General features: G+C 41.7%; 1 protein-coding gene across 7 annotated transcripts in view; it reads right to left on the bottom strand.

Annotated features, from left to right (window-relative positions):
* ENAH (ENAH actin regulator) overlaps positions 1-14,581 on the bottom strand; it is a 432,953-nt gene that overhangs the window by 202,630 nt on the left and 215,742 nt on the right. Inside the window, exon 1 of one of the 7 annotated variants that reach the window (XM_029593084.1) lies at positions 10,590-10,717. The exons of the other annotated variants lie outside the window; for them this stretch is intronic. Within the exon in view, the coding sequence (XP_029448944.1) occupies positions 10,590-10,666 (77 nt within the window). The 5' untranslated portion in view covers positions 10,667-10,717. Of the gene's footprint in view, positions 1-10,589; positions 10,718-14,581 lie in introns of those variants that run through there. 7 annotated transcript variants of the gene reach the window in all.

Here is a 14,581-nt window from a genome sequence, read left to right as displayed (position 1 = left end):
TTGAATGGGGACTTGGAAAGAAAGTAGGTAATATGATGGATTGATTAAGCTGAAATTCCGACACTACCTTTGGTAAAAACTTAGGGTGTATACGGAGGACCACTTTGTCATAAGGAATTTTAGTGTAAGGCGGGTAGGTGACTAATGCCTGTAACTCATTAACTCTGCGAGCGGATATTATAGCAAGAAGAAAAATTACTTTCCAGGTGAGATAGCAGGAGGGGAGAGGCTCAAACGGAGGTTTCATGAGCCGCCCTAAGACCATGTTAAGGTCCCAAGCGGGGGCCGGAGGGCGCAATGGAGGTTTCAGGTGGAGCAAACCTCTCAAAGCGTGTGACTAAGGGCTGTGTCGAAATAGAGACATCTCCTACTCCGTTGTGGAAAGCGGCTACCGCACTGACATGCACTCTTATAGAGGAAGTTTTCAGGCCTGACTCTGGCAGATACCAGAGATAGTCCAGAAACTTCGCAGTGGAACAAGTGAAGGGGTCCACGGACATGGACGTGCATCAAACCGTAAAGCTTTTCCACTTAGAATGATAAGAGAGACTCATGGAAGGCTTTCGTGAAGCTACCAGGATTCGGGATACGGACTCTGAAAGGTTAAGGGGTTGGAGTATTAATCTTTCAACATCCAGGCCCATCAGGGACAGGGCCTGGAGGTTGGGGTGGCGAAGGCACCAGTTCTGAGTTATCAGAAGCAGATTCTCTCCTAGAGGGATTTACCGGCGAATTGATAGATCCCGGAGGATTGGGAACCAGACTTGGCGTGGCCAGTGAGGGGCTATCAGAATCATCAAGCCCTTGTCTCTTTGTAACTTCACGAGAGTCTTTGATATGAATGGAAGTGGAGAGTATGCGTAGAGGAGACCGCTGGACCACGAGAGGGCAAAAGCGTCTCTCTGCTGTGAGTGGCGGCTGCGAGTGAGGAAGCAGAAGTTCTCTACTTTGCAGTTGTGGATGGTCGCAAAGAGGTTTATTTGTGGATACCCCCAACGTTGGAAAATTGTGTCCGCCACCTTGGGGTTGAGAGACCATTCGTGCGGATGGAAGGTTCGACTCAACTTGTCCGCTAGAACATTGTCCACACCCGCCAAGTAGGTCGCTCTGAGGTACATTGAGTGGGAAAGAGCCCACGCCCATACCTATGGAGCTTCCTGACACAGAAGGTAGGAACCCGTTCCCCCTTGCTTGTTGATGTACCACATCGCCACCTGATTGTCGGTCTGAATCAGGATGGCCTTGTTTGAGAGGCAATCCTGAAAGACAGGGCATATCTGGCCAGCATCTAGACCCTTCTGAGCCAGGATATTGAGTTGAATCTGAAGCTGGTCGGGTAAAGACTCAGAAAATTCCTGGATCTTTTTAAATAGGTCCCTGTTAATACTGGGTCATGTATAACTGGTAGGAAGAAATAAGCATTGAGCCATGGAAAACACGACGGCCAAATGCATTCAGAGACCTCTGTTCTTTCCCTGGAGGTACGGAAGAATGAGGTTTAGAACGTCATGCCTTTTTCTGGACTGATTCCTCAACCACAGAATGGTGATCCTGCTGTGGTTTTTGGAAACCAGGGGCTGTCTGTACCAGGTAGATGGATTCTGTTTTTCGATTCACCTGTGGTACAGATCCTGGATGCTCCCAATTCCTCTTCAACAAGTCGAGGAGGACTTCATGAATGGGTATGTACATGATCTCCTTGGGTGCATCTACGAATTGGAGCACTTTCAGCATCTTGAGTCTGGAGTCCTCTTCCATCTGAAGTTGGAATGGTATGGCTTCAGACATTTCCTTTATAACATTAATAAAGGACAGGTCCCTCTGGAGGAGAACATCTTCTCTCTTCAGGGGGGAGATGGTTCTGAAGGTAGATCAGAATCCTGGGAAGAATCATCGGTCCAAGGATCATAAGGCTGATCACCTGCTCCCATAGGATCTCCAGAGGGAAGTAATGATGCTATACCCAAAGGATCAGGTCTAGGCACCGACGGCATCGGAGGCGGCACCGATTGAGGACGATGCGGTATCGATGGTATTGGTGACATCGATGGTCAAGTCTGTGGCAAGATCCCAGATGGCCCGGGCATGGGTTCCAGCCTCTGTGCTTCCTCATAGTCAGATGACAAAGGAATCGGGGTGGAAGGCATTGGACATACTGGTATCCTCTGTTCCACCGGTGAAAGGGCACTGATCAACGCATCCAGCCTGCCGAGTAGCGGTGCAAGCACCATGGGAATCAGGTCGGTGACTGGAGCTGGCATCGGTGCTGGCGTCTATGGAGGCTGGAAGCCCTGCAGTGCCTTTCCGATGGCCTCTTGGATCATTTGATCCAATTCCTCGCGGAAGCCTGGGGCATGGAACCCCAGCTCCAGAGTAGGAGGCAGCACTGGCGTAGCCAGAAGGTCCACCGGTGAAAGTGGAGTCGCGGCTCCCGGCACCAATGAAGGTGGAGAACGCCTAGGTGACCCAGTCGCAGAGGAGGATGGGGCCTTCTCTGGATGGGTTTTCTTGTTGGTGGCTCTGTCGACGCCGATGCAGAGGGCTTGCCTGGATCAGCAGACTGGACCTTCTGATGACTGTGTCAACAATTTTCACAATGTCCCCTTGGTCCTTCTCCAGAGCCGAAGAGGAAGAAGTCGATGGCTTCGGAGTAGTTGGTACTGGGTGGACAGCACCGGTGTCCTGCTGCTGGCGAGAGGTTGATGGCACCGGCTCAGACTATGTCGAAGCACTCGATGGAGTCTGTGGCTTTGCCTGAAAAAGAAACTCCATCTTTGAGCGGGCACATTTGGTGCAAGTTAAGACGTCGTGATCCACGGACTACGGATTTGATAGGGGGACCCTATGGGGTAGAATTTTTTTGAAATTTTAGAAATACGTTCTGAGAGGAAAATTTCTGTCAGAAATCTCTAGAGAGCTCCTTAACCCATGTGGCTACTGCTGTGCGGAAAAAAAAAAAGAGAGACTGAAGGGGGACCCTGCTGGATGCAAGGTTAGTGCCATGCTGGGCATGCCCAGTAGGTGCCAGTCAAAGTTCCAGAAACTTTGACAAAACTGTTCCATGATTGGACTCCATCCTGATGATGTCACCCCCATATGTGAGGATTACCATCCTGCTTGTCCTGTAAGAATGGATAAAATTTGACACCATTAGTTGGTTTGAAACTAATTTCAAAATACCAATAATATATACCTAAATAGGTATTCAGTTAATGACACACTTCTTTTAAAAAGTTACATACAAAATTCAAATTGGCTTCAATCATTTTATATGACAAAATATTGGGAAGTAAACAATTTTACATAATATTGTTCTCTATTGGAATGCTGGACATTTTTGTTTTAGTTTGACTGCTCTAATATTTTGGTTCACACATATTCCTCTTGAACTTTACTATCTTTTGTTTTGTTACCTTAAATATCAAAAGAAATGCCTATGACTCAAGTATCTTCACCAACATTATTTTACTGTACAATCTATTACTCTGCAAAAGATGATTATAAACTGATACATGGCCACCTGTTGTCACTCTTCTGTCTTTTCATGAAGTGGCATATGTGGCTGAAGGGAGAAGTTTTTTAAAAATAAGATTTGAGCCAGTGGAAGCAAGATTTGTACAAAACTGTATTATGCATGCACAAAACATTTCACCAGGTACCAAAGTTCCAAATACTGCCAGCCTGGAGCCTCTTTTGTGCAATTGCAAATGAAATCTCTACCTATGCCAAAATCTCAAGCCTACCAACATTGGTTGGTAATAGTAGACAGAGGTCTAACTAACTGACAAAAAATATTGCTCAAGAAATACATTCTTCACTGAGATGTGCATCATCGTCACAGACTAGAAAAGGAGCGACAGGCTGCACTGGAAGAGCTCCGATCAGGGCATCGAGCTTTGACATCAGTGGCTGGAATATTGACAAATCCGGTATCGGCATCGGAGTAGGCACCAGCTTCGGTGAAGGCACCGGTACGGGCATCGGCTCCAGTGGTATCAATGGACGAAGATCTTTGAGAGTTTCTCTCACTGCCTGGCGGATAAATTTGTCCAGTTTCTTAATTTAATATAATCTCTCTCTAAATGCACATTAAAGAGCAGAGAACTTCAAATACTGGGTGAGAGAAAAGCAAAACAGAGTCCTTATATGAGCATTAATGGAGAGAGAAGGGTCCATAATAATTCCAAGACTACAAACTGTATTGGAAATGAGGATTTCTTAATTTGTAGAGCATATCTAGTTAGGAATATTTGATAAGGGAAATTGTGAAAGTATTATGATTTCAGTTTTATTAATATTTAGGGTCAATTTGTTGTGTTCTAACCAGTTATTGATAGAAACAAGACAAAATGAAATGAACTGTCCAGTGAGCACTCAGGAAGATTTTAGAGGAAAAAAAAGGATTGCATGCATATAATTAATAGTATACCCCAAGGCTAGCAAGTAGTCAGAGGAGTCATATAGATGTTAAATAAGGCAGCCAACAAAGCAGAGCCTTGGGGTACAGCAGACAATACAGTAACCCAAGGAGGAAACACCAGAACCAATTATGACTTGTTGAGAGTGACCAGTTAATTAAGCAGTGAACCAGGAAAGAACAGAACCTGAAATCCCTAGTGACAAAGGCTGAAGATATATCTAGCAAAATATGTGCAAAGTCGTCCCATTATCAAATCAGCACCGAACAGTGTCAAAGCTAGGAAGAAGAAACATTTCTGTGTTGTGATGCATTCAAAAACCAAATTGATATTGATCAAGATTTGAATGAGTCAAACAATCGCTGTAAGGCAATGTTTTTCCAAAATGTTTGTAAGATATGACCAAGATGAGATGTGGGGAATGTTTCAAGTTTCCTGGTATGTTCTGTCTTCAAGAAATGATTAGAACCAGTTGAGGGCTTGATTCCCAATACCTATGTCAACATCGAGTGAGAAGAAATTGGTGATAGTGTTGAAAGGGCCCTCATCGCCAAGAAAACAATGAGTACCGCCTTTCCTTTATCAAGATTAAGATTAATATCAGATTGTAAAGCAGTCAGAGCAGTTTTGGTGCTAAACTCTTTACAATATCCGTACTACTTAGGGTATTATACAAGAGTTTTGCCAAGGAATTTGGATAACTATATGTGAACCACTTTTCAATAATTTTAGTTAAAGGAAGATTAGAAATTGGTCTATAGTTGGACAGAGATGGGTTAAGTTTTTTTTAAGCCCTGGTTGTATTTTGGCAGCTTTATGTTGTGGGGGAAGTTAACCTGATTCCAAACTAGTATTGATAATGTTAAGATATGGAGGAAAAAGATCAAAGACTGGATTAAAGATGAAGTGCAATGGTGTAGAGTCAAATACAACAGTAGTATGCATTTGTTTAAAGGTTAGCTGCAGGCCAGCTTGTGTGACTTTATTGAATGCAGAAAGTTTGCTAGTATGAATCACTGAATTCTCAGATGGAAGAGTCAAAACAGTAGCAGAGGAAGGAAGATAGTCAAATTCTGATCTAATAGTGGAGATCTTAGTGTCAAATGTGCAAGCGAAGACATCAGCTGTTAAAATTAGTAGATAGCAAATTAATATTGTCCCTAAGAAATATTAGATACTAAATTAAACAATTTTCTTGGTCTGTTTCTGGCTTTCTGAAGATGTTTATTATAATTTTTCTTACCCATCTTGATGGCATGTAGATGTTTGATTTGACTTTTAAGCTTAAGTTCAATTTCTGTTATTTTATGCCTTCTCCATTTCATTTTGAGTTGCTATATTTGAAGTTTGAGGACTTGAAGTCCTTATGGTGTCATGAGAGTTCAAAAGTGGGTTAAGACTTATCTTAACTGGAGCAACTATGTCAAGAGAAGTAAATATGTCAGTTTTTTGTAGGTGGATACCTGAGCATCAAGTGATAAATCTGAAAAATCATTAGGGAAGTTGATGTGCTGAATACATTTTCTAAATACAGATGTTTCATATTCCTAATTTGGAGTTTGGTATTAGTGGTGGGTTTTAAAGAAAATTTAAGTGAAGGAAAAAAGTGATCATGAAAAGAAAGTGTGTGTAATGGAATTAGACATCTGTACCGCATCAGTAGTGAAAATCTGATTTATGGTATGGCATTGTGTGGGTTGCTTGACTGAGAGTAAAAGACTGGACACAGAAGAAAAACTGAGAAATGACAGGTTTAATAGGATCATCAAAATGAAGATTAAAGTCACCTAGTAATAATAAATATGTGCTTCAGATGGCACATTCGATTACGTTAATTATAGCACCTGAGTGCACCGGTTGATATATAAAAGATTGAATTTGAAATATTTATGAACCTGTAGAAATATAAATTGTTGAAGAACGAGAATTCAGTGTAAGTACTTTAAGACTGTAAAGCTATGATGGTGATTCCTCTTTTTCCTAGGCCGATCTTTGTGAAAGAAAATAAAATTGGGAGGGCAAAAATGCTTAAGACATGAAAAACACCCAGGATTTAACCAGGTTTCAGTAATACAGAGAAGCTAGAGTCCTTGACTGATAATTAAATACAAAATAAGGGGAGACTTGTTAACTAATGATCGAGCATTGATTAGTCTACATTTAATTTGATCCACATAAAGGTGTTTGGAAGATGACTGAGCGCATGAAAAGAACAAGATGTGATGATGACCAAGAAACTAGTTCTTTTAACAGTCAGCATGATACTGAGTGCCTGAGGTGATGGACAACTTGGACATGGAATCAGATCTTACATGACCTGCAACTGATCTTAGGTAGAGGCTTATCTCAGGCAGAGACATGCTAAGTATGTTGGTTTAATTTGTTATATTTAATTTATGAATCGCCTTCTGGATTTTATAACAACTTCCAAGGCTATATATAAAGCAAAATAAATAAAAACAGTATATAAAATACCAGAATTCCTTAAAAATTCCAGTTGCTACTGTTATACTGCCTTTCAAAAAATAAAAGCAGTTTACAACATATCAGAAAAAAGAACCATATAAAATAGCACAATAAAAACAAAAACAGAAGTTTAAAAAAAAACAAAAAACCCCCCAAAGACATTTGGAATTCAATTGTTACAAATAAATGTTACATCACCTCCCTCACCAGTCTGTGGTCGTGGAATCCGCCCTCAAGAAGGCCAAGTGCGCTGCACCTATGCCTCCGCCTCTCCGGGTTAAGAACATAGGGAGCTAGATGATCTGGGTAGGAAGGTCTTTCAGGGCGCTATGCTTGTTGCCTGTATCACTGCCTACCAGTTGATTATGACCCAATGCAACCGAAACCTGTGGAAGCAGGTCCAGGTCCTCGCAGAGGGCCTGCCGCAACAGGAAGGTATGGAACAGCTCCCATATGAGGAAAGGCTGAAGAGGTTAGGGCTGTACAGCTTAGAGATGAGACAGCTGAGGGGGGATATGATAGGTCTTGAACAAGTAGATGTGAATCAGTTATTTACACGTTTGGATAATAGGGTTAGGGGGCACTCCATGAAGTTAGCAAGTAGCACATTTAAGACTAAACGGAGCAAATTCTCACTCAATGCACAATTAAGCTCTGGACTTTATTGCTAGAGGATGTGGTTAGGGCAGTTAGTGTAGCTGGGTTTAGGAAAGGTTTGGAGAAGTTCCTGGAGAAGTCCATTAACTTAATAAATTTGACTTAGGGAAAGCAGAGTTGCTTACCTGTAACAAGTATTCTCCCAGGACAGCAGGATGTTAGTCCTCACAGATAGGTGACATCATCAGATGGAGCCCAGCACGGAATACTTTTATCAAAGTTTCTAGAAACTGACTGGCACACTGAGCATGCCCAGCATGCCACTATCCCTGCAGCCACGTGGGGTCCCCCCTTCAGTCTCGTTACAAAGCAGAAAAATAACCGAGCAAAATATAGAACAAAATGTAGTCAAACCCAACTCCAAGGAGTGACGGGTGGGTCTTGAGGAATATCATCCCATTGTCCTGGGAGAACACCTGCTATAGGTAAGCAACTCTGCTTTCTCCTAGGACAAGCAGGATGGTAGTCCTCACAGATAGGTGAATATCAAGCTGCAGGCTGCCCCCAAAAACACTGGGCTAACAGACACCCAATAACATGCAACCAGCACAACAGGGGTGCTGATGGCAACAACGGGAGGCAGTCTGAATCACACACTGGGCCCTAGGCAGGGAGAGTTAGGTTCTCACACTTGGAACAGGTTACAGAGGACAGACTGGCCGAAGACGCTGTCCTGCTGACCATGCTTGTCCAGACAGTAGTGGGCTGTGAAGGTGTGGAGGGAACTCCACGATGCAGCCTTGCAGATTTCAGCGATAGGGACTGCATGGAAGTGAGCCACAGATGATGCCTTGGCCCTCATCACTGAGTGCACTTTCATTCGGCCTCCGAGCGGAAGGTCCTCTTGCTCATAGCAGAAAGCAATTCAGTATGCCAACCAACTGGACAGGGTCTGCTTGCCCACCACAACCCCAAGTCTAATCTTGTCAAAGGAGACAGAGTGGGGTGGACTGCCTGTGGGCTGCAGTGCAATCCAGATAAAAAGCGAGAGCACGCTTGTAGTCCAAGGTGTACAGAGCCCGCTCACCTTGGTGAGTGTGTGGTCTCGAGAAAAAGATGGGCAACATGATATACTAATTCAGGTGGAAGTAAGTCACCACCTTAGCCAGGAACTTAGGGTGGGTGTGCAACACCACCCTGTCATGGAAGAACCTCATAAGGTGGATAGGTAACCAGGGCCTGCAGCTCACTAACCCTGCGAGCAAAAATAATTGTCACCAGGAAGAAGACCTTCCAGGTGAGGTGTTTCAATTCGCAGAAGCGTAGAGGCTCAAATAGAGACTGCGTGAACCGCTTCAGCACTATGTTGAGGTCCCAGGCCCCAACAGGAGGATGCAGTGGAGGCTTTAATTGAAATAAGCCTCTCATGAAGCACCCCATTAAGGGCTGCACTGAGTTCGGAGTGTCACCCACTCCGCGATGGTAAGTGCTGATGGTGTCACCCAACTGTGAGGACTACCATCCTGCTTGTCCTGGGAGAATAGCCACTGCTATTAATGGCATTAGAAGCATGGGATCTACTTAATGTTTTGGGTACTTGCCAGATACTTGTAACCTGGATTGGCCACAGACCCTTGGGTCTGACCCAGTATGGCAACTTATGTTCTTATGGAAGGTTTGGAAGTCATATGCCAGCTTGATGTTGGATGGTAACTTATTCCTAAGGGTTAGTGTTGCTCTAGAAACGGATATTTTTCCAGGTGCTGATGAGGTGTGCTTATACTTCTGAGCACAGGGGGCTGAAGGGTGTGGGGCAAATTATCTGTTCAAGTAGGAGGCACCCAGCCTTTCAGCATATCAAAATTCAGGACTAGAGTTTTGAACTTAGTGTGGTAAAGAGTTGGAAACCAGTGCAGGGTTTTTAGGATGGGGGCGATATTAGTGAATTTGTACAGTTGTGTTCTTGAACTGTAGACATCTTTAGTTTGGATTCTGATGTAAAATGAATTGCAACAGTCCAAATGGGAAATGATGTAGGTTTGGACAGCTGTTGGCAAAGGTTGGGCTATCAAAGATGATAGATATGGCAGAAGGCAGATCTTGACACTGCTTGGATTTTGGCTTCAATTTTTGAGGCAAACAGGAAGCCAAATTCTGTTCTTTTGAAAATCACCTTCGAGTTTGTGTTTTTGGGGTCGGTCTTCCTGACCTGTAGCACCTCAGTCTTTTGTGGTGTTATGGACTGGGAAGAAAGATTCCCAAAACAAACTTTGTTTTATAAAATTGCTTAGTAGTTTGGGATCTATTTAATGTTTGAGTACTTTCCAGGTACTTGTAACTTGGATTGGCCACTGTTGGAGGCAGGATACTGGATTTGATGAACCCTTGGTCTGACCCAGTATGTTTTGCTTTATAAAGTTGGAGCAAAAGGTCCTCAGGTAGGAATTTCTTTCCTTTTCTGTGGTAGAGGGGGTTTAGAGGAGACACCTGTGGATTCCAATTCAGAAGAAATGGGGAGGGGGGGACGGGGGACACACCAAATTAATTACAAAACCTTCTCTAATTTACTTAAAAGAAAATAATGCTTATGATATACTCTGTTTTAAATTCAGTTCTGCTATCGAATTTACTGTTAAGTCAATGGCAATTTTGGTTTTATCTGTCATTTACTATGTTACTATTATTGCTCAAACAGCTGAACAAATCAACCTGATGCTACAAATGTCAGCTACATGCTATATTTAATGTTAATCAAATTATAAAAACATTTACACTAAATCAGGATATATGAACTTCCGAAGTACAATCTGGTCAACTTAGAATTTGGAAAAAGAATGAACTCTAAAGTAGTTTTAGAATCTACAGTCTGTAAAAATTTAGATTGTAGCTGAAAACTGATTTGAATACAATTGAGAATCAAGAACATTTTTATAAATGGATCTCTACAATCCATCTACAGGGTATCAACCCTGGCTCAGAAAATACTTGTACATATAAAATATTCAAGTTTTGCAGCTGACATTAGAAACACTGACAACTTCAAAGTGTTTCTTAAAAAACAAAAAAAACAACTCATTTAAACATATCGTCCACACCTTCATTACTTACATTACAAGACGGTCCACATTTGGCCCTGTGGTTCTCTGAAACACAATGCAAGGACCAAACATCTTCACCGCTGCCATAGTTTAAAGTAAACTATGTTCTGTTAGGTTCTCATCCCTTTTATATAAAACGTTAACAAGGATCCTACTCTGGTGCTGACTTATAAACTATATATAACTTTTAAACTCAATTAGCTCCCCACTGACATGACATAAAATCCTAGTTCTATGAGTCATACCCTTTGCAATGTATTTATTAGTCAACACTGCAAAGAAGATATAGTGTATCACATAAGTATGACATGAACAAGTATGAAACAGTGGCAAGAAAAGAAAATATAAAATTTCTATTTGTTAACCACTCAGTTCAGCAAATGAATGGATCATGTTAATCAAGGGCAAGCCTTAACTGAACAAATATGACCCACTCAAACTGTTTTATGTCTAAAATGCACTGTGAAAGCAGTTATGTTTCAGTATAGATTCAAGATAAAATGATAATCCAGTTTACAAAAGTAATAATTGTAAAATGTATCAAACTACACATTTTTGCCTAGTCATACAATAGCATTACAGTATCCATAAAATCCAACTGCTATGCCCATTTTTCCCAAACAGCAAAATACACTTATCTAGCCCTTACAATTCCCATCACTCTCTCAAAGATCCTCTGCATATATCCCATGCTTTCTTGAACTCAGATATTATTTTTGTCTCCACCTCCACTGGAAGACCGTTCAATGTATCCACTACTCCCTCTGAGAACAAATATTTCCTAGGATTATTGCAGAGTCTACCCCATTTCACCCTCTTATGACCACTTGTTCTAGTGCCTCTTTTCCATTGAACAAGATCCACCTCCTGTGCATGGAAACCTTTGAGATATTTAAATGTCTATCATATCTCTTGCCTTTCATATAGAAACATAGAAATGACGGCAGAAGACCTACAGTCTATCCAGTCTGTCCAGTAAGCTTTCACACTTATTTTTCATACTTATCTGTTGCTCTTGTCCCTTTTAGGTAACTTTTTGGTTCTATTTCCCTTCCACCCCCACCCTCAATGTAGATAGCAGTGCTGGAGCTGCATCTAAGTGTAGTATCTAGCTAATTGGTTTGGAGTAGTAACCGCAGTAATAAGCAAGCTACTCCCACACTTGTTTACCCAGCCTGTGCAATTCAGTCCTTGTTGGTTGTTTGAATATAAAGCCTCTTTTCTTCATTCCCCCTGCCACTGAAGCAGTGAGCTGCACTGGACATGTATTCCAAATGAAGTATCAGGCTTGATTCGGGGTAGTAACCGCCATAGCAAGCAAGCTACACCCATGATTATTTGTTTTACCCAGACTGTGTAATTCAGTCCTTGTTGGTAGTTGTCTGAATATAAATAATCTTTTCTTCATTCACCCTGCCGTTGAAGCAGAGAGCTATGCTGAATATGCATTGAAAGTGAAGTATCAGGCTTATTTGGTATGGGGTAGTAACCAGTGCATGCAAATTTTCTCTTGCGTATTCATTGTGGATATCCTGAAAACCCGACTGGCTGGTGGGCCCCCAGGACAGGTTTGGGGACCACTGCTCTAGGGTATACATGTTTAGATCTTTAAGCCTATCCCATATGCTTTAGAACGAAGACCATTAATCAATTTAGTAGCCAGCTTCTGGACTGACTCCAACTAATTTATATCCTTTTGAAGGTACTATCTCCAGAACTGTGCACAGTATTTCAAATGAAGTCTCACCAGGAAGCTAAACCGGGGCAATATCACTTCTTTTTTTCTACTGACCACCCCTCTCTATGCAGCCAAGCATCTTTCTGGCTTTTGCAGTTGCTTTATCCATCTGTTTGGTCACCTTAAGGTCAGATAAAGTCACTCCTAGATCCAGATCTTCTTTGGTCCTTAGAAGAATTTCACTTCTGATATTGTACTTCTCCCTTAGGTTTCTGCAACTAAATGCATTACTCTGCATTTTCTTCTATACCATTCCTCGAGCTTCGCTAGATTCTGTCTCATGTTTTCCACATCTTCCTGGCTGTCTACCTTATTGCTTATTTTGATGATAGCAGCAAAAAAAAAAAAAAAAAAAAAAAATTTCCAGACCATCCTTCCATTCACGAAAATGTTGAAAGAACCAGTCCCAGGACTAAACCTTGAGGCACATCACTAGCAGTACCCCTCCTCCTCAGAGAAAACTCCATATACCACTACCTTTTGTTATCTCCCACTCAGCTAATTCTAATCCAGTCAGTCACTCTAGCTTCCATACCAAGGATGCTCACTCTAAGTCTTCTGTGTGGAACCCATGGTAAAGGCCTTAGTGAAATCCAAGTACGCTATGTCTAGCGCTCTCCCTTGATACAACTCTCTGATCACTCAAGGAAATTGATAAGATTTTCCTCTAGTAAAACCATGCTGCCATGGATCTTACAATCCATTGGATTCCAGAAACTGTACTATCCTCTGTTTTAAGCAGCAATTCCAGTAATTGCTCACCACAGAAGTCAGACTAACTAGCCTATAGTTCCCAGCCTCCTCACTTCTATTTTCATGAAGTTATAGAGGATGCATTTAACATGAGTTTAATACTCTTATTTGGGCCCACCAGTTTCTTCCTGCTCTTCCAGTTTAACGAACTACCCAATAATTTTTCCCCACTATTTCATATCCCCTCCCAACTCACCTAACACTGTCAATGCAGTAACAGAGCTCCTTATAGACCCTCGCAATCATGGGCCCTAAATCTGGCCATTAGGTATTGCCATTGCATGACTCGTTACACCTAGGGTTGTGAATGCTGCATCCTCAGCATTCCAAGCTCTGGCCAACTTGAGGAGCGGAAGACTTGCCCTGGGAATAGAACACATTCTTTGCATGGTAGAGTACACCAGTGACACTTGATCACCAGGTCAGCCCATGATTTTAATATTCTTAACTAAATTAGTGACAAAAGTAATCTTATCACATGGTACAATTCAAAAGCACATATTTCAATATGGCCAGAAACCAAACAAATATGAATTGTTTAAAACTATAGCAATAAAAATATGCAAAATGAAAGAACATATGAGAACTAGAATTAAGGGTATTATAGCAAACCAAATAGTAAATTATGTGAGGATGGATGGTAAAAGATGGTTGCTAGATCTATTAACTCATAGAAAAGTAAAAAAATTAAATCTTTTCCACATAAGGCATCAATAAATTGGCCATTGTCTTATAACAATTAAACAGGACTAAATATTGCAAACTCTAAGTTGTTTTTTGTTTTTTTTGTGAAAGTGGCACCTGCCTATAAATTAAAGGATGAGCTAGGGGTGGGTGGGCGAGGGTTGGGAAATCCAAACAGTCTAACTTCAGTTGGTCAGCCAGAGAGACTCACTGCTCTCTTGATTATCAAATGTTGGTACCTAATCAAACCAAATCACACTACCTCAACACCTTTCCAAGGTGAGTAACTGAACTTTTCAACCTTTTTACTTAGGTATACACTGCTCCTAACTTATTTCTAGCTTCTGGCTACTTTTTTTTTTTTTAAAATACAAACACTCAGTTCTGTTTACTAGTTGCCTTACAGACTTTTAAAAACAAACACACTAACTACTGCTTACCAGCTGCCTTACTGACTGACCATTTAAAAATACAAACAGTCTAACTTGTTTATTCACTGCCTTACTGACTATTAAAAGCACAAACACACTAAATAATATTCCCAAATAGTTAACTTTGCCCCAATACTTTTGAAAAAGACAATGTTCCAAGCAAAAACTTACTGATTCCTTTCAGCCACCAGCAAGTTGATCCTCTCCTCTCAGTGCTCCCTCTGGATATGGAGAAAAGGCATATAGAAGCTTGCCTTCCAGCCACTCTGCATGAGGGCATCAATACCTAAAGACTTCAGATCTCTCCTGCGACTCAAGAAGTGAAGAACTTTTGCATTGTATGATGTCGCCAGCAAGTCTACAAATGGGAGGCCTCAGCAGCCCACTATAAGCTGG

The sequence above is a fragment of the Rhinatrema bivittatum genome, chromosome 3, assembly GCF_901001135.1.
Source record: "Rhinatrema bivittatum chromosome 3, aRhiBiv1.1, whole genome shotgun sequence".
NCBI classification, from domain to species: Eukaryota; Metazoa; Chordata; class Amphibia; order Gymnophiona; family Rhinatrematidae; genus Rhinatrema; species Rhinatrema bivittatum.
Note: the sequence above shows the minus strand (reverse complement) of the source record. Positions and strands in the feature narration are given on the sequence as shown.